The sequence below is a fragment of the Lissotriton vulgaris genome, chromosome 9, assembly GCF_964263255.1.
Source record: "Lissotriton vulgaris chromosome 9, aLisVul1.2, whole genome shotgun sequence".
Classification (NCBI taxonomy): domain Eukaryota; kingdom Metazoa; phylum Chordata; class Amphibia; order Caudata; family Salamandridae; genus Lissotriton; species Lissotriton vulgaris.
The window spans coordinates 417177496-417197223 of NC_141697.1; the positions used below are offsets into that span (position 1 = coordinate 417177496).

General features: G+C 43.6%; 1 protein-coding gene across 2 annotated transcripts in view; it reads left to right on the forward strand.

The window, feature by feature from the left end:
• The window catches only part of TECPR2 (tectonin beta-propeller repeat containing 2), a 626110-nt gene that overhangs the window by 379935 nt on the left and 226447 nt on the right, over positions 1–19728 (forward strand). For both annotated transcript variants that reach the window (XM_086937834.1, XM_086937835.1), the window contains exons 15-16: positions 12024–12264; positions 18712–18801. In XM_086937834.1, the coding sequence (XP_086793960.1) occupies positions 12024–12264; positions 18712–18801 (331 nt within the window). The remainder of the gene's footprint in view (positions 1–12023; positions 12265–18711; positions 18802–19728) is intronic.

Below are 19728 nucleotides of genomic sequence, written 5' to 3' on the forward strand. Positions count from 1 at the left end.
TCCTTGGGCAATAAGCTCTTCAATGATTTTCAGTAAAGCCACTACAGCATCGGGTGGTAACTTGTATTGTCTGATTCTGGGTAGAACAACTCCTGTCTTGAGTGTAACACGGTATGGAGTGATATGCATACAACCTACGTCAGCTGGGCCTTTTGCCCATAGGTGATCTGGTACATTTTTCAATCTGACATCAAAATCTCGTAAAACATAATGACCCTTGAAATCCCGTAGAAAGAGTCTAACTCCCTCCGGGGAACAGCATATTATAGCTCCTAGAGCCTTCAGTGTTTTAATTCCTAACAGATTTTCTGGGCATGAGTTCGTAAGTAATAAATCTGTAACTCGTGATAATGGACCCACAGCCAATGGTACTGGTTCCGATACTTCATTTACAATAGGCTGTCCTGAAAAACCAAGGGAAACGTTCTGTGAGCCTGAGAGGGGTGCCCCTGGGACTTCATTATGACTGATAGTGGTGCGGCTTGCCCCTGTGTCAATTAAAAACTTTCTGTCTTTTCCCAATACGTGACTGTGTACATAAGGACCTTCTTGATCTACAGGAATTTCAATAAGAGGCAAACCACCTTCCCTCTCTAGGCTGTTTCATGTATATCGGGGGTAATCTGGATATGCAGATTGGGCATACTGGTACATCTGTTGCGAAACTTGCTGAGTCGCGGCAATGGGCTGTGGTCCTGCTACTGTCTGTGCTGTATGAGATGGAGCATGCATAGGCTGTGTATTCTGCATTGGCTGTACATTTTGTGAGGTCTGTTGCTGAACCTGATCTTGTCTAGGCGGATGCGGTCTTTCTTTAGTTTTACCTGTTGCTATGTTATGTTTCAGGACTGGGCATTCATGTACATAATGACCTGGCTGTTTACAGTAATTACATGTCCCCTTAACGGGAGCTGTAGTGTGACTTGTCTGGGTCCCACCTTTTCTCTGACCGTCGGCTGGAACTGTCTGAGCTACTAACATTTTCATTTTCGTGTCTTTCATACGTTTCTGTTCCTGATCTTGTTCTTCTCTAATTCTGTTCTGATGATATTGTAACATTTGTAACATCTGGGATGGCGTATTTGCCTGCCAAGTACTTTCAACCTTGTACACTCTATTTTTAACTAATGGTAGGGAGTTCTCGACTAGTTTTGATACAAAAAGGTGTGGATATGATTCGCTGCTTGGTTGTAGGCCACTATTTATAATGAAACATTTCTCGAATCTTGAATAGAAGTCACTAGTATCTTCATCATGTTTCTGTTTACAGGACGAGATGGCGTCCCAATCTTCCTTTCTAGTTGTCAATAATCTTGGCAAAACCTGTACTATTAAACCGGGTAATGCTTTAGTCTTGTCCCCAAGGCCTACTCCTGGGATTCGTTTGCTTTCCTCGTCTTCTATTTCTGCCCATGCAATCTTTGTGTCCCCCACCTCCCATTCTTTTTCCTTTAATTTCTCGTAAATGCCCGTGGGCAACAGTACTTTTAACATTTTCATAATATCATCATACGTGTAATCCCCCATCAGTAACATGTCTTTAAGCTCTCTGTGAAAACCTGCAGGGTCTTTATCATGGCACGGAACTAGTTTCTTCATTTCTAACAGCTCTAACTTAGTCAATGGCGTGTGCACATATACACGTTTCAAGGCATGGTCCGCACCCATAACTGGGTGTATTTCTCGTAAGGGGTTCTGGCTTTCAATGCCACTCAGGCATTGTATGTGATACGTTTTCCTTTCTGGGGGCGGAGCGGGAACATATTCAGAACTTATGAAAGTGTTATATTTATGTCGTTGTTCTAGAATTATTTGTATTAACTTGGTACTGAAACCTCTCCATCTATCCATGAGTAGTGCTTCTAATGTTTCGTGTAAGGGACCTGGATCAGAATGTTGGTTTCTATACTTGATGAGGAGGTGCTGAATCATGTATACACCTGCTAATTTCTGCTCGTCTGGGGAGAGGTTCAAGAATGTCTGCGCTAACGTATCATCATGATATATGTCTGGGTTTTCGGCCCATAACACGGCTGACCGGGCTAGTTCCTGTTCATCCATAGAATTGAGTACATGGTACCCCATTCGGTCTCGAAGCCTTTTATCAGTCTCCTGGAACTGGTGTTCAGAAGAATTCGGGTTTGTTAAAGCAGAGAGAAAAACTCTCTTGTTTTCTGGACGGATGCCTTTCCTAAGGTAAGTTCCCTTACCTACATACGCTATAGTATCTGTAGCTCGTTCTGGTTCTTCAGGTTCTTCTTCCTCCTCGGAGGAAGCTTTTTCTTTCTGGTGTGCTGTTATTACTGCTTTTCTGATTTTCTTGTACATACTGGCTATGCAAGCCCCCTTGTCATGTTTTCCTTCGGCTATATTTTGACCCCACTTGTTTAGTGCATCTAATTCACTTTGATCTGTTCCGGGCCTGTCTCGTTCTCTTATTAGGCAATTTATAAAAAATCGTAGTATTTGTGCTTGAATGTCAACTTTCTGTTTCTCCATGGCATCCTTGATACTGTCAGGGTCTTTCCCTGTCTGAACAAACTCATATATTCTATCTAGACGGCCCTTCATTCCTACATAGCATAGCAAGATATCAGTAGCAGATCTTAACCGTAGTGATGCCAATATCATTAGATCGTTTTTACCGGGTACTGGATCATATCTGCAAACGGAAAGGTTTTCTTTAAATGCGTCAAGTCGGGGTGACCTGAACGTGAGAGGACTCTGCATATCCCTGAGATTGAATCTGTGTGTTAATGGCGGGGTCCGTAGACCCGCGGTCGCACCTCCTGAAGCGGATGCTTGGGCATTGTCTCCCTGTGGAGTCTGTACCTGAACTTGAATTTGTCGTTTGGTAGGATCAGGTAGATGTGGTTTCGGTAGGTCAGTTTTCGGTATGGGAAGTGGCGGAGCTGGCGGAACATGATCTGGGGGCGTAGTGCCACCCCCGTCCCTGTCAGTAGGCAGGGCACGAACAGGCAAATTGGTGTAAGCTGGTGCTACATCCTCTAGATAAGAATTTAGGAATATGTCTTTAGTAGTCTTATGCATTACTTTAGTTGGAACTAATGGTGGCGGTAAGTTTTTCGGTATTTCTGATAGGGCCTCAGGTGTGCCCTCGGCCGCAAGATACATACCGTTTACAAGATTATTTCGGGCACGGTCTATTTGTTCTGTTTTTACTCGGATCCCTTCAATAACTAATTCGTTTTCTTGGGCCTTTTCTGATTCTTTAAGTCTGTCTTCTCTACGGAGTGCTTTCTCAGCACGCTTATGTGATTCCTTACGCCAAAATTCTATGGCGTCTTTCTGTGATTGTCTAGCTTTCTTTTTCCATAATGCTTCTTCTACCTTCATGATGCACTCGGCATCCCATGTTCCGGTAACAGGCCATCTGTGTCTTTCGTCTAGGTGTTTGGTATAATCGGCCCATAAATCTAGATATAATATGGCGTCTATGCCATGTTTATGATACATAAAGTTACCTGGAGTGTCCCTAGGGGGAATAGGAATTTCTTCCTCCAGTATCCCTTTCCTAGTTCCTATCTGCTTTAACTTGTTGAAAAACGGCATTTTGTTTACTTATTACTGAATACTCGATCCTTACTACTTAATACTGGTTACAGCTACCTTATACAAGAAACACAAAAATGCACATTAAACGGTCACATTCATACCACGACATTAATCACATGAAAAGACATTTTTGAGACATAGATGACTACCCCCTATACTAGATGTACTGCTCAACAGTACAGATACACTGGTGTAACAGTGCAGAAATTCAGAATACTAGTTATACTGCTAAACAGTACAGATACACTGCCTAAAAACAGTGCAGACCGGACTTGTGTACCCAAACCCGTCTAGATACGTCCCAGCAATGGTACTCACCGGGAAGCACGGAAACTGAAGGCCTCGGAAAACTCGATTGGACTGGACTCGACTCGGCTCGACTTCGGGGAACTTCGGAAAACTTCGGAAAACTTCGGAAAACCTGGTGGGCCTCTTGACACCTCGGACCTTGCTTCTTTCGGCTAGGCTCTGGTCGGGATCCTCCGCACTCCTCACCGCCTCGTCTGGGCACTGATCGCAGTCTTCGTCACCTCCGTGGGCCAGAGGGAGATGCAGGAAATCCTGCCAGTACGCGTAGATTCCGTCTAACTGATGGCAGGGGACAGAGCTTGCAATGCGCCAACCGGCGCGTGAGGTGGGGGAGGGGTCCCTGTTCGGGCGCCAAAATGACGTAAATAATTAATTTACTCTCTTAATTTCTATGCAGGTAAGTACTTAATCAATAATAACTCAGATCGGAAAGAAAAAACCAGAGTCCGTGGTGTTAGAGTTTCTAAGGGTTTTATTCCTCAAAAAGGAATGGTCGTGACCAAGATATCGGATTCTGAACACCACAGGGGTGTCAGAAGGGATAGATGAGCGCGCTGCAGTTTATTAACAATACATAGCTTATATACTTAATTCACATCATAAGTAATAGTGCAGGAGGCGTAACAGCTGAGAGAAGACAAGATAACAGTATACACGTGGTACTAGTACGTAATCAAGAGGCGTGAACTAGGCGTGAACTGGAGGTGTATGCTAGAAAACGTCACTGATAGGTGACGCGGGTGGGTGGCATCAAGCAGAAATGTGGCAATGTCAGCAGAAATCGGAAGCTTGGATGCGCGCGCAGCTGCATGACGTGTGCTTGGAGGGGTGCAGGGGACTTGACATTTACACTGACGGAAAGAGACAGAAGTCTGGCATGTCAGATCAACTTGTACTTCTATCATATCTGATATCTGATGTTTAGGAACCATATTATCTGGGCGGAAAAGTCTCTAGGGCAGAAGCTATTCTATGCTAACTGTGGATACGTGTATAAGCGCCTAAGTGTCTGCATGAGAAGCGTAGGGGGCACGGGGCCTTCCATGGAAGCATGGTAACAGAGGCTATGAATTACTTGCACTGAGACAGGTCGGCCCTTTGGCTCTGCAGCTGGGGAGGATGTTTACTGAAGCTGGTAGGCAGGAATGCATTTTCGAGGAGCGGACAGATAACTCGAAGGTTATAGTCAGTCTTGGCAGAAAGCAGGCTGAGCTGAGCGCGAGGGGCCGCGCTGGGAGTAAGTCAGAGTTCACGGGTACAGATGCAGCCTGGGCTTGACGCTGTCATAGTCAGAAGCCAGAAAAAGAGGCTCGATGGCAGAAATTCAGGGCCTACTCTGTCAGAGCAGGAAAAACATGTAGAGTACACTACAAAAAGACGTTGGCATAGCATACTTAGGAACGGACTATTTAACCCATTCAGGGTGGGTCTGAAAGAGGACAAGTTAACGTTGGACGCAAATGTATTTGCGTCTTCATAGCTGGCACAGGAGGGAAGTTACATGCACTTTAAGCTGGTACATGGAGTCGGTGGGGTACGCGCTAGGGAACATAACTTGACCATAAAATTTATATTTCCTCAGAGTCAAGGAGTGTTGTGTGTGTGCCAGCGCAGAAAAGGGTTTTAAGGTTGCTGTTCTCCCCCTACAACCCATTCCTTTTCCCTCTAAACCTTGGTTAAAGGTCGGTATTGACCTAGTGGGACCCTTCAACTTTCTTCCCAATCACCTTCGTTTTGCTTTTGTGCTAATGGAATTTCATAGCAAATGGCCTGAGGTAAAGTTTTGTGCTAACCCCACTGCTAACTGTGCCATTCTCTTTCTTAGAGAAATTTTCATGAGGGAAGGGTTTCCTGAATCCCTAGTTTCGGATAATGGTGTTCAATTTGTCAATTTTGAAATGCGTGATTTTCTGTCGGAGTCTAGTGTGAAGCATTTGAGGAGTTTTGTGGGACATCCTCAAACAAATGGTTTAGTTGAGAGAATGAACCGTGTGGTTGTGGAGTGCATAAAATAGGCAAAGAATAACAACTTTGATGTGGAAAATGCTGTGAGATCAATGATTTGGTTTTATCGCACAACCCCACATTCCATCACTAAAATTGCACCATTGGTTTCCCTCAGGGGAAGGTTACCGACTTCAACTCTCTATCCTGGTTGGCTGATGAGAACGGTTTCTCAAAAGATTTCTTGTCGTTATGACAACTCTGAGTTAGAAACACGTGTCAAGAATGCCCAAGATAAAATGGCTGTCAGATATAATTCTAAGAAATCGACTAAAGTAATTGATGTTTCACCTGGTGATTTGGTGCCTGTCAAAAACTATAGGACTGTCAGGAAAGGTTCGGATACTTTTGGTGAAGCTGTTTGCGTTGAGAAAGTGTGTGGTAATGCTGTCATGGTGAAAGGTGGACATTGGTGGAATGTTGGTAAAATTGTCAAGGTGAAAGGAAGTTGTGACGACTTGTCCTGTCCAAACAGTCTCATGTTGTATGCTCCACAAACCAAGAGTCCCATTGGGTGTGGGTCTCAAATTGTATCTCCTCCTATTGAGTTAAACTCTTTTGTTGTGAGAAAATCTACACGTGTGACCCGTCTTCCTTGGAAGCTACGTTAAACTTTGTTCTTTCCTTCTATGTTTCCTTCGTGGAACATTTTCTTTTTTTTTTTTGTTTATTTTCCTTTTGTTTTTTTTTATTTTCTTCACTTGTTTTTTATGTGTTTTTATTAAAAAAAAAGAGATTATGTTGTATTTACATGTGCTTGTTAGCCTCGCCCTCTGGAACATCTCTGTTGTCATGGGGCTGGTAGGGTTCCAGTTCTGTGCTGGACAGTTGGTAACCCTCTGTACTAGAGAGTGGTGCGGTGGCTCGTTTCTCTTTACATTAAACTAAAGAACCTACATGAAGTCTATCTCTCGTGGTTATTTATTGACACCACACGTACATTTTTTACTGTTTCGCAGAGCTTTGCGTAGCGCGACTATGCAATTTCCGCCCACCCCTAATGCTGCGTGCATCCAAAATCCTGCAAGCCGCATCCAGTTCCTCACACGCTCTACTGTGAACGTGGAGGTTTCTCCTCATATAAGTACCATAGGAAACAACGCTCACAGCCGGTTAGAGAGAAAATATTTATAAATATTTCTTTAAGTTTTGCATCTTGCCCCGATCTTGCATCTCCTGCCCCATCCCATGTCGTCTTCCTCAGCATTGTTTATTTAATGGGCTGCAGACTGGATGGAAGTCACGGAATGAGGCAATTATTTAATAAACAAGGTGGCAGGCAATCATCTCTGGTTACTCGTCCTTTCATCATGCCTCGATTGTTGCGTCTCTTCTGCTCCTTCTCCTGTCGTCTTGCTCACCATTGCTTTTTTATATAACATAATACTTGTATGTGACCTTTTATTCAGTGCTGGTTATTTAGCAGAAAATAGAGCCAAATCTACTTGCAATTGAATTCGAACTATAATCTTCGGATATCAAGGTCTGCATCTACTCTCCATTCTCCTTAAACAAACCAATAAAAAATGATACTTGAATGGCAGTAAGGGTATCGCAACTCATTCGATTCTGCCTCCCAGCCTGCCCTCTCCACTTTATATTGCATCTGCTCACTATACCGGTCCTGTTCTCTGCCTTCACCAAACGAAGCCTTAATTGTTATGCTAGGGTGGCATTAAGAGTACTAGAATCTGCTCACTTCCAGTTCCCCTCGTTATATTTCAGTTTACTTGCTTTGCTGGTCCTGCTAGCTACCTTCACTAACAAGCATTTGCAATGCAATAGGTCTCGCAATTGTTAAAGTTAGAGCTGTTGGTGTTAAAAATTACAATGCTTTTACTTTCACTATTTTATACCAATGGCAATAAAGCTATGCATATGTAAATACTCCACTACTGCTACCTACTCCTCCTGCCACCATCTTTATCTGTCAAATACATTCACTGCACTACAAACAAAAACATTATGCAAGATTGTAATTGCAATGGCAATTACTCTAACTCTAACTGATGCAAGACCTGTTGCATTGCAAATGCCTGTTATGCTGTGATATCGCACTCCTCATCTTGGTTTAGGCCGGGGGTCATTACAGAGGCCGTAAATGCATAAAACTTCAGTGATGAATAAAGACGCTTGCGAACTTCGGTTCCTGTGTCCGCATGGACAGCTGAGATTTGTCATTTACACACTTACATTCATTATTCATACTTTATTGTTGATATTTTGGATCGATGTTTGGAGCAGGGACTTTCAAGCGCTGGGTCCTGGAACACCCACTAAGCCACGGTACCGTCTGGTGTGCCCAGGTTGCTGGGACTCATGTACTTCACAGTGCACGAGGGAAGAAAAAAGTAAGTTTCCTGTCTCCTGCCTAGTGACTTCCTGCCCGTCATCTCACGCGTATACCGGACGCCAAAGCCTTGCACAAGCGACCAGTGTCGGTGTGCGGCCGCTTTGGAATGGGAGCGACTAGCCATGCTTTGGGTGCGATTCTCTTCATGAGCTACAGCACGTTAGAGTAGTTAAGACTTTGATTAAGAGTATGAGGTGGATTGATTAATTCTCTTTATTGAGAAAATAATAGTAGAGAGAACCTTAAGCGCAGAAATATACCACTATGCATCGGGGCAGGGACGTTTACAACTAATTCTCAAACGTAATCTTTCTTGGTAGAAAACAAACACCGATTGAGGGGTCGGGAGGGCCGGAAGAGACACATTGTACCATGTCATTTCAATTACATCATCATGTTGTGTAAGAATTAGAACTTTGAACGTTCAGTGGAGCAATAATGCAGTAAACTCGGCAACAAGAGCGCGGCTTATGCCAAGAATTAAGTACTACTTTGTTTCAACTCAGTGGGAAACATCGAAGAGCCAATCAGGCATCTCCACTCGAGTCGAGCAGCATGAACCTTGACCTCTAGATTGTGGAGGATCTCTGGACACTGTGGGGGTGGATACACCATGTCCTTCCTCGTTTACAGCTCCTATATTTGGCTGGAAACCACATGGAGGTCACACAGGGCAGCAACATTTCTTTTGTAATCATTTGAAGTTCTTGTTGTAACTAGTGTGTTGTGCCTCAGGTCTAGGAGTGTGTATGTTCTGGAGGCCCCCACTGTTAGATTCGTCCTCTTCACCACTGCTCCGCTTACACCAGGGGTCTCCAACCTTTTGAGTAACTAGAACTACTTATGTTCATAGAAAAGCCCCCCGAGCTAGTAATGATATTAAGGTTAGAATATTGAACCCAGATCAGACTAGATTACGATATTAGTCACAATTTGCACGATTGCCAGCAGTGATCACCGTAGTGCATCAGACATGGATGCTAGCATTCATTTAAAAATGCTTCGTAAATGTGAAATGTGCTTACATGGGTAATATATCACAGCCATAGCCGTAATAACAATGGAACCAATTTAATATTATTAGTAACAAGTCTCCCCCACACCTAGAATTCATCCCTCAAATAACTTTCAATATATTTAGAAAACCGAAACCCTTTTCCCCACACATAAGCTATTTTTGTCCTGAATAAACACTTTTCAATGTTGGTATGCATATATTATTGCAAGCATGCAAAAGCTTCTAATTTAGTAGTCTGGGCTGCAAATAGGAGGGCTACTGGCGGGTAGCTGGAGAGCTACCGGTCACCCGCAAGCTACTTGTTGGAGAAGCCTGGGTTACACGCTATATCTGTAGAGCATTGCCGTGTACCACTAACACTGTGCCTAGTCTAGTATTCTTCCCCTAAAGGCCCCTGGTTGACAGTCTTGTCGCTGTTAGCTCAGTGACTCCTCCTCGTCCATGAGATGTCAGAATGAGGCAGTGCTGCAGTAGCTCGTATAGCTCCACACTACTGAGGGCTGGGATAGTTCCAGGACTTTTAACTTTACAGCTGTTACCTCAGTGTCATGGAGTTCCACCTTGTTGTCAGGGAAATGTATCAGGAAGCTAGCACAATCCTCAAACTGCTGAGAACACCTGGAACTATCTTCCTGCATGCTCAGTTTCTTCTCTAGTTCTGCAAGCTTTCGATCCATGCACCCCACCTCGCTTTCCGTTTTCATGATATGCCCTATCATTCCTTCTGTTATTATTTTTTCTGGCGATGATTCGAGTACCCCTATAATTCTTGTAACATTATGAGTGTTAAGTGTTTCTCCCTTTGTTAGCTCAGGGCCTATTGCAAAGTGATGAATCTAACGAGATATCTGATAAAGAAAATTTCAATAATTGTCCTGCCAGTGGCTCCCCTCAACCACCACCTACATCCCATGATATGGGGAGGCCTTAAATTGCTGCCCATTGGATTTTCACGGTAGATATGCATAAATCAGAAAGCCTAAAAACATTTGCATGGGAGAAGCATCCTTAACCATACACTACTTCTGGAACAACCCAGAGCCTAGAGTAGGATTTGAACATAAATGGTCATCTGGCATGCTAGATTTCCTATTCCAAATATCTTGGTAAACCCTTTTTCTTGAGTCCACCCATTCAGTTTCTAGTCTGACAAGGCACATATCGTAGGTGCTTGATTCCCCAGCCGGACTGAAGAAAGGATGGAAGAAAATCAAACTTTCATGCTGGCCTCATAGCCATTGTGTTGAGTTTTAATGGGGTGACCCATGTAAAACTACCAGACCTGGGTCTGGGTAGCAGTACAGTATAATAGTGGTCATGGTAGCAAATTCTAATACAAATTAATAGCACAAAAGCATTCACCACTCATATTTTTATAATGCTTTAGTCATATTTAATTCCAAGGTTGACAAGCATTAAATGCTATTTAACTTCAAAGCATTAAATGGCAACACAGTTGCTCCAAAAGATAGCAGTGAAATTGTTATTTACTCTGCTCTTGATGTGAGGGAAGAAGAAAAAGGGGGTAGGATGGATGATGGTGAGTCCGTGAGGGAAGGACAGGGAAAAGGTATGGTGACATATATACATCATTTACACATGGGGTAGAACCTTTCTAGCCTAACATAGGTCAACTGTTCCTGTGTATAGACATAGCTCAATTGTACATGTTATTCGTCACTGTTTATCCATTGAGCTTGTGATTGGGGTTTGTATGTAGTCTACGTTTCAACCCCTGGAGTTGAGGGTAACTTGTGTCCTCGCGTTGGGGTCTTCTTCAGGACAAGGCTGAGAAGAGCGCTTGTAGAGGAGGCACGACGAGTGTGCGTTTAGGAAGGAATAGAGCTCGTACGTAGCTCTATATAAGTAAAAGTGGCTTGTGAGGTCATCAATCTCTCACAAAGGGGAATAAATCCAGACAAAATATCATCCACGGCCGTGCTCTTCTCAGCCTTGTCCAGCTCTGGTCGGTAGCCAGGCCTGAAATTCTCTCCCAGATGTTTCCTGAAGCAACTAGAATCCGGTAGCCGACTTAAGGCGCTGTGATTGCAGGGTGTCCCTCTCATCCACTTGCTTCCCTAGATATGTGGCACAATTCCTCTGTCACAAGGCTTATTGAATAGGGTGCTGCTGATCTGGTGTGGGGGAGTTTTGCTAAAGAACCTCTCAGAGCTTTTCTCACTTCATTTCCAAGCTCCAGTTTCTACAACTGCCCTCTCACTTGGTCGCTCACTCTCCACATTTCTCCTCTGTCATCACCTCACCCGGAAAACCGACCAAGACCCTCATTTGCCATTCCTGCAGTTGCAGTTGCCATGTGATCTGACCAGTTTGAATAACCTTTGCCCTATAACTTTCAGCCAGGACGTTCTGTGCAGCAGCCACCTCTTCAAAGGATTCTTTCATGCAGAGTGACCCACTGCTTGTTTATCACACACAGCCCAGGCCAGCAAATATAACATGACAGAGGTGCTGTATCTCCACAACACATCTCATTTTTAGGTCAATAGCAGACACCTCTTTAGAGCTAGAAATTGGTTTATGATTACAATTTGATAAAAGGGGCTGTGGGATCCACATGTTTCATATGTAAATCAGGATGTCTAATGCCACCCATATGTGATTCACTTTAATTTGAACTTTGACTCCACGCTGTAGTATAAGAGGAGTTCTATGTGAGCTCATTTGCTGTCCAGATTTTGTTTTGATGTGACTGTTTTGCTTTGTAATAGCTCATTGGTTAATAGACTATTTTTCTTCCAGGTAAGCATTACAGATTACGTCGTGTTTGACCAGTACAGTCTGTTCCAGACAATTATGCATGCTACACACACGGTGGCAACTGTGGCTCAGGCTCCTGTTGAGAAGGTGGCGGACAAACTTCGGATGACCTTCTGGTCCCAGCAGCCTCAGTCTCCACCCAGCCTCCTTGGTGTCAACAGCAGTGGTGTCTGGATCACATCAGGCAAAAATGAGTTCCACGTTGCCAAGGGAAGCTTAATAGGTGTGTTGATATTCAGTTTTTAATGCACAGTTATTATGGATATTAAACATTTAAATAGATTTCTGAAATGGAATTTACAAGTGATCGTAGACTTAATGAGTCTATCATGCCAAAAGAGAGGAACTGCCGGATTGGTCCATACACTTTCTACCATGTTCCTAGTTAGTATCTCATTTTTGGCACATTCCACATATGAAATTATGCCTTTATCAGTTTAACAATTTTTGATTTAAGATCATTATTTGTTTCTTCAAAAATTTCGCCCTTCCTTTCCCTTTTCTTTCCATTAGTACCCATAGGTTACACCGTTTTCAGACAGGCACTGCTCATACTCTAACAGTTTTAGTCCCTTAAGGCAAAATCCTCCATAGCCAGTCTGATTGAAATATCCCCACTCATTATACTACTGTAATCATATAGAGCAGCAGAAGTAATTCTTGTTTTTGTGCTGAGTTCTTCGGCTGCAATGGTAAGAGTTCTTTAGCAGAATACAGACCATACTTACAATCTTCCAATATATTCGCAGGGAGCAGTGCAAGTGTATAAAACAGAATCTAGTATGGGTGGCCTCTAGTAAATTTAGAAAAACTTTTTTTTATTTATTTGTTTGTGAATAAAAACAACTTTTAATATTTTGTGTATTCGTTTGACAAATGATTGTTACTGTATCTTTGTGTGTTGTTTTGTGGTTAGTTGCGACGTTCCGATGGAGGCCAGATGGCATATCTAAGGGGTCACCAGTGACATCACCTGGCTGAAATGGGACAAAATTTGGTTAGCTTTGGCGAGTATGGTGACCAAGAGAAATATCGCGAGGTTATGGGGCAGTGATCTCTTGCCTACAGTGGAAGAGTGGGAGAGAGATCTAGATTGGTGCCAACGGGCTCAATAGGCCATCTACAAAAGTCGAGGTTGTCCTAAGAAATGGGAGAAAATATGGGCGGCTAGGAGGCGGTATAGATGTAAATGTAAATGTAAATGTAAATGTATAGGCATTTATATAGCGCACTACTTACCCGTAGGGTCCCAAGGCGCTTCGACCGCTGCGAAACCCTTCCTGGCTTCCCTGAGAGATGGTCCCTTAATGGGTATCTCCAGGGTGAGACCAGGCATCCCCGGCGGTCTGGTGGGGCCGTTAGTGAAGATGAGGCAAGCTAATGCCCAGAGTTGCCGAGTGTGATCGCTGATCAGAGTGGGCACCGAGGCGAGAGAATTATCGAGTCTGCTGACCCTGGTCCAGAAACCTGCCGTGCCGGGAATCGAACCCTGGTCCCGGGCCGTCCTCTGCTCTCGGGTCTGCCGCCTCTAACCAGTGAGCCACACTACTTCACTATAGAGGAGAATGGATGGACTCTCAGGCAGATGACGCACCGTCCTGAGGGGAAACGGAGGTGGTATCTCTTGCTTTGTGTCTGGGCGCCTGCCGGGGTAGTCCAGGGGCACATGCGCTGCATTAGGTTCCTTGGGCTATGGATGTAATACGAAGGGGCACGTTATGCTCTTGTTGTGGAGAGGAAGGAGTGAGTGGTGGGTGGGGATTGTAATTTGTCTTCACTACTGGATTCAAAACTGGAGTTCTAGTAGGGCTTTGTAAATGTATGGGGGGAAGGGTCTGTCGTGGATTGCTCGTTATTATTGATTCTGAGGGTGGTGATAGTCCTAGATGAGGGCATTATAGATGATTTGAGTATCCTTGCGTTATCATTAAATGAGACTTTGACTGCGATCAATTCCTTCATTCCGGCTGCTATTAATTTGTGCATTCATGCTCGTACTCCGGGACTAGACAGAATACCAAATGACCTATACAAGGCGAAGCTGTAAGTGTTGGACCCATATATAAACATCTTATCCAATGCCATCCTCTCTGGACTGGATATTCTTACTTCATGGAGACCAGCTGGGATCCTGTCAGTTCATAAGAAGGGGGGCCTGGCAAACCTTACAGTTTAGAAAGTTACGGATTCCGGACGAACCCGGCTGGATGGAGGGAAAACAACAGTGGACCTGGACACTAGGATAGTGTACACAGACTTCAGCACCTAGAAGCTTTAGTCACCTAACCCACAGGCTGCGGGTGCATAGGGCTGAAGTTGCGTCTGGTTTGCTGCGTTGATCCCGATGATGCCTGAAACAAGGAGTTGCTGGCAGGCAGCCAGATGAAGGAGTCCGGTGGTTCCAAGGATGGAACTGGAAAGAAGAAGTCCTGAAAGGGAAGGGGACAGAGTCTCGGTCACTAGCCAGTGACGGTGCTGGAACCAGGAGGGAACCAGATGCTGTCGCTGCGTTCAGGTGGAGGAAGAGTCGCTTCTCTCTGTAGCTGTGCGGACCAGGAGCTGTTCTTCACGACCAGGCTAGAGGCACGAGCTGTCCCACGTAGTCTGCTGCTGTTGGCGGTGTCTGATCGTCGATCTGGACAACAGTTACATACATGTCGTGTCCCTCTAGAAGGGTGGAATGCTAACCCCCGTCGCCAGAATTGGCGAGGGGTTAGTATTCCAATTCGTATGACACCTTACTCGACATGTTTTGATAATGCTATGCCAAAGTTAGCATTTGACCACGAGGTTCATAATGCACTTAAGAGTATATGGTATAGCGTTATCATGGAACAGCTATTAGGACTTGGTTCCGCAAGCTGCAAACGGGCTCCGCTCATGCCAGAGCACCATCTCACATAATTCCAAGCACTCTGCCTTCAGGATTGATAAGGCCTGCCATAGGAGTGACTGATAGGAATATATGTGTCCATTTTAGGGTTAGATATAGGAATACTATATCTAAAGCAAAGGGTGATTACACCACCTTGCCCCAGCTGTCGTGCAGCCAGTTGTGTCTGTTTAGATGGCCAGCCAGGGGTGGCATAATACATGCTTCAGCCCCTGGTAGGCCCTGGGTACTCCTATGCCCTGGGTACCTATAGTACACTGTACAGGAACTTATAAGGTGGCCCAGTACCAATTGGTAAATGCACCTAAGGTACATGCTTGTCAATTTAGAGAGAGAACAGCTAGGCTGTGGGTCTGATTAGCAGGCCCACAGCCAGGGAAAGTCGTAAACCAGTGAAGCAAAAAGCAAAAATCGGGGGTGACCATAGGATTGCAGACCCTACTGTCCTACAACTGGCCTCCAAATCTACCACACTTTCCAAAATGTCACTAGTTGAGAACACTGAAACAAGAATGCTCATGAGATAGAACGCTTAAATACTGAAAATAAGATGCTATGTCCATTGATGCTCCCTTCCTGTAGCCACCCTAAAACGTGATGGACGTAGTAATTAAATTAATCTCAGCCACTGAAAGGTGGATGCTGGATCACAATTTGACAACCTAGATTTTGAAACCTTCTGCATTATGGGTCAAAGCACTTTGTCCTCAAGAAGATATTCAGATGCATGTGCTCTGATGAAGGCGCTCCCACGTCAGTGAGGAAGTACCCCAAGGAAATTCCACTTGTTTTATATGTAAATCATGATGTCTAATGCCACCCATAGGTGCATCCCATAGCTGTATACAACTTTTGCTCACACACTGAAGGACAGTCTGTTGCACTCCTCTGCCATGTTGGTCTGTTTCGTGGTATTTCCTAACAAATTGATCAGCAGGACAGTTGTCCTGCATTACATCTTGGTGTTTCACTGGTGTGATCACAAAATATCAAGCAGAGGTTTTGCTGACACCCGGCTGGGACAATAGCTCCCAGAGGTAAGCCAGAGCACACATCTACGCCACAAAAGTTTCTGGAATAGGTTCATATGGGTGTAAATTTCAATTCTCTGGGAGGCTGGTTAAAGTGGGAAGCAGTGTAACTCATAGGAAGTGTCTTTCATTTGTAGCTAAACAGAGCGTGGCTACTCATTATTCTACAAGAACAGCAATTTTGGAAATTCACATCTTGGGCACAAAGTACAACCCTTGTTTCACTGTGAGTTGATTAATACATTGGTGATGCCTAGAAAGAGATGGCTACTACAAGTTACCTGATTGGACTTAAATAATTTTGTTTTCACAGCCTCATTTCTAATATTTAGCCAATTAACAGTTAGCTTCTTGCCTTCTAAATTCATGGTAAGTAATTACCTGGGCTTGTGTCTCACGTTCCCGTAGATAGCTGCCTCCTAGCCTTTTCTGCTGCATTGCAAGATGCTTTAATATAAGTCTTGAGATAATCCTTTGCTAAAACAGCTTTAGTCTCTCTTCTATGCTCATTATAAATTATTGTAATAAATCTCCGATATCCTTACACTGATGGTTGTCATGGGGGCATAACAGTGTTGTTGAATTAGCGGTGCTCAAGGATTCAGATGCTCCAGACTGTTTGTACCCTACTGCTTCTGGTCTTTTGTGCGCCTTCTGATTTGAGGCCTCCTGTGACGCAGGAATGGGTGGGACTTTTCTCTCTGTTGTCACTGTTATTTAGTTTGGGTCTGCATGTCCCATTAGGACTGTGTTCTGGGGGCCACTTTGTATTTACGGTCTGTTCTCAACATAATTGTGCATAATCGTGCTGAATGTGTAAAAGTCTCCTTAGTGCATTTAACACCCTATATCAATATAACTTGTTGGGTGTTTCCATGGTGTTCTTTTGCAGCTTTGCACCTGCCCTCCTTTTATCAGCATCAATTGAAGGATGTTTATGTACATTCATTGATGTGTCCTCAAATTCATCATGCTTCCATTAATCCCATTTGAATATTTAGTTGGCTTGCCTGTGAACCTGGCCTCTTTAACATTTGAGTGGACTAGTCTTGGCTGTCAGGACCCCAGCTGATCTCTTTTATAATGCAACTGGGTGGGCAGCCCAATACATTTGTTTACCGGCTTTCACATCTTAGGCCCAGGGTAGACCTAGATTTCGCATAGTGTAATCTGTAGATACCACCTATTGTAGAGGAGAAATGCAGAAGCTATCCTCTGAGTGAACTGATCACCTCGAGCTTGAATGTTCTTTGGCACACGATCCCTGTTCCTTAAACTTTGTGCGCAATATTACCTTTTAGAAGCCTATTGTGTGTGTGTGTGTATCCATCATTCCACACTCGGCTCTTAGTTGTTTATTATTTATTAGAACATAGTTCCTCTAGTTTATAGTATATGTTCCTACTATTTGTATTCACAGTGAGATAAATTGTCTTTCATAACTAAACATTTAATTCCATAGTAATTGGTAACAAAGGTTGACACTTGAAGTTAAGAAATCACTAGTTTATTTGAAGCAACAGTTGCCACTAAAGTTACCACCTAATTTAAGGTGTGCACCGCGTTAAGAGCCAGTATTAGTCTACATTTGATGCATTCTTTGAGGTACTAACAGGTAACCTCAAAAAGCTGTGGGAAACAGCTAAGTCACAAGCAGGTCATGTGTTTGCTCATGTGCTTGACACAGAGTTGAAGATACAAGCTTTCAGGATTATTTCACATTTTTGGTGTTTGACAAAGGCCTATACTTTCGACTATACAAAAGAAGTGCCCTTGCCTTCTCTATAAGAAGCTTTATGCCACACATAGGCATTATTGTCTACACTGGTTTCCAGTTTGCTGCTTTGTCCTTAATTGCTAGGTCTTGCAACATTCACATACTTGCTTCAGTTACTTAGTAACTCACCTTGGCTCACACTAATGGCCTTGCTTGATGGGCAATAAATCCCACTCCATGCAGTGACAAAACTCTGCTGTCCCTGAAATCTGCCTTGGTGACTCCATGTGCTCTTTCTTTCCTCTACCTTTACTTTGCAACGGGCTCTTCTGAGCGAAGGCACCTGCCATAGATCATCGTTTCGAGTCCACCAGTCAAGCAGACATCACCATTACAGTCAATGTACACAAGTCCAGTTATTCATGTAACCAAGTGCCAGCTTTTAAAGTAACATATAAACACCCAAGCACCTCCTATGACCACACTGTATTGAAAAAAGGCAGTTTTTTATGACTTCCAGTCACATGTTCCCCTCTATTCACATAGGTTCCCACACACAAGTGCATAGATTATTTTGCTGCTCCTTGAGTGATGCCACAACACCAGTTTTCATCATCGCTCAAGTGAGCATATCACTTTCTCTGACACAGGAGGTCTCACTTTGAGATTAAAGTTGGATGTGTTTTCACATAGGATCATGGTAACAGGGACAGATCAGGTATGATGGGTTGAATTCCAATGCTCAATTCATATCTCCTCTAAACTCTTTCCAATTTCATTCCAGCAACTTTTGAAGAAATGGACTCTCGGGGTCGCTAGGACCACTTTTAGTGCTGATTCTGTAGCGTACACAAGCAACCAATGAGTCTTCATTCTCCCAGCTGCCTTGTCTCAACCGCTCTCACCTGTTTGGTGATCATCCTTCTATTCAACATTCCTCACTCAGCTCTTAGTTGTGTATTAGAACACAGTGCATTTAAGTTATAGTATATTTTACTGTATTTACTTTTTGATTGATCGTTCTTTTAGGTACTTACTGGAATAATGTTGTACCCCGTGGCACTGCTTCTGCTACCAAATGGGCTTTTGTCTTTGCCTCTGCTGCGTCTACTAAAGAAGGTCAGTACAGTAGTCAGTGCATTGTTTTTTAATCTTCTATAATGTTTTCTGAAAACAATGTTAACACATGTATGTTGAAAATCATGTCAGATTATAAATTAATGGAGGAAATAGATATTTTACACATGCTTCTTCGAGTAAATGCTACAGTAAACACATCACAGTAAACTCCAATGTCTATGACCTCCACCTTTGTGTGTGTGCAGAAAGAGTCGGACAGAACAGATGCCAGATGATTGTGCCCTGGGTGGGAGTGGCGCTCACTATAACCTGTGTATCTGATATTGCACTTCTTAGGTATATGGTGCCCAGGGAGGGAGTAATCACCCAATGCCCCAGTCCTTATTAAATCCGACACCCGAGGTGCCGATATCGGAGGTCATTGCAGATGCTGCAACACGCAGCGTATCGCGAACATTTCATACAACGCCACTCTTAACCGGAACGAAGGACACAACACTTATAAGTGTGTGTCAGATTTAATAAGGACTGCTGAAATATCTATGCTACTTTGGACTTTCCCAGACGCTATTAGGCTTCGACGGAATTATAACCAGTCAGAAGGCTCATTACTTATTCCGGTATACATACCGCCCTGAGGAAGTCGCAGGTCTCTTGTCCCGAGCGACGAAACACCTGTTGGCTGGAGCTACTACAAGTGAACAATAAAAATCATACACAAATGTCATGTTTGTTTGTTGACTACAAGTGATTGACTTTGAATACTATTTTATGTGTGCCAGGGCGTGATTTATATAGAACAGATGTCACAGGTTAAAAGGGATAGATAGGGCTAGTTATGAGACTTTCCTGAGGAAAAGTTTTCCGGATTTCATATAGTACTTGGTAATGGGGTCACTTACGGAATCTTCTGGAGCTATTATATCCATCAGTAGATTTTTTCCAAAGGTAACTCACTCGTTCATT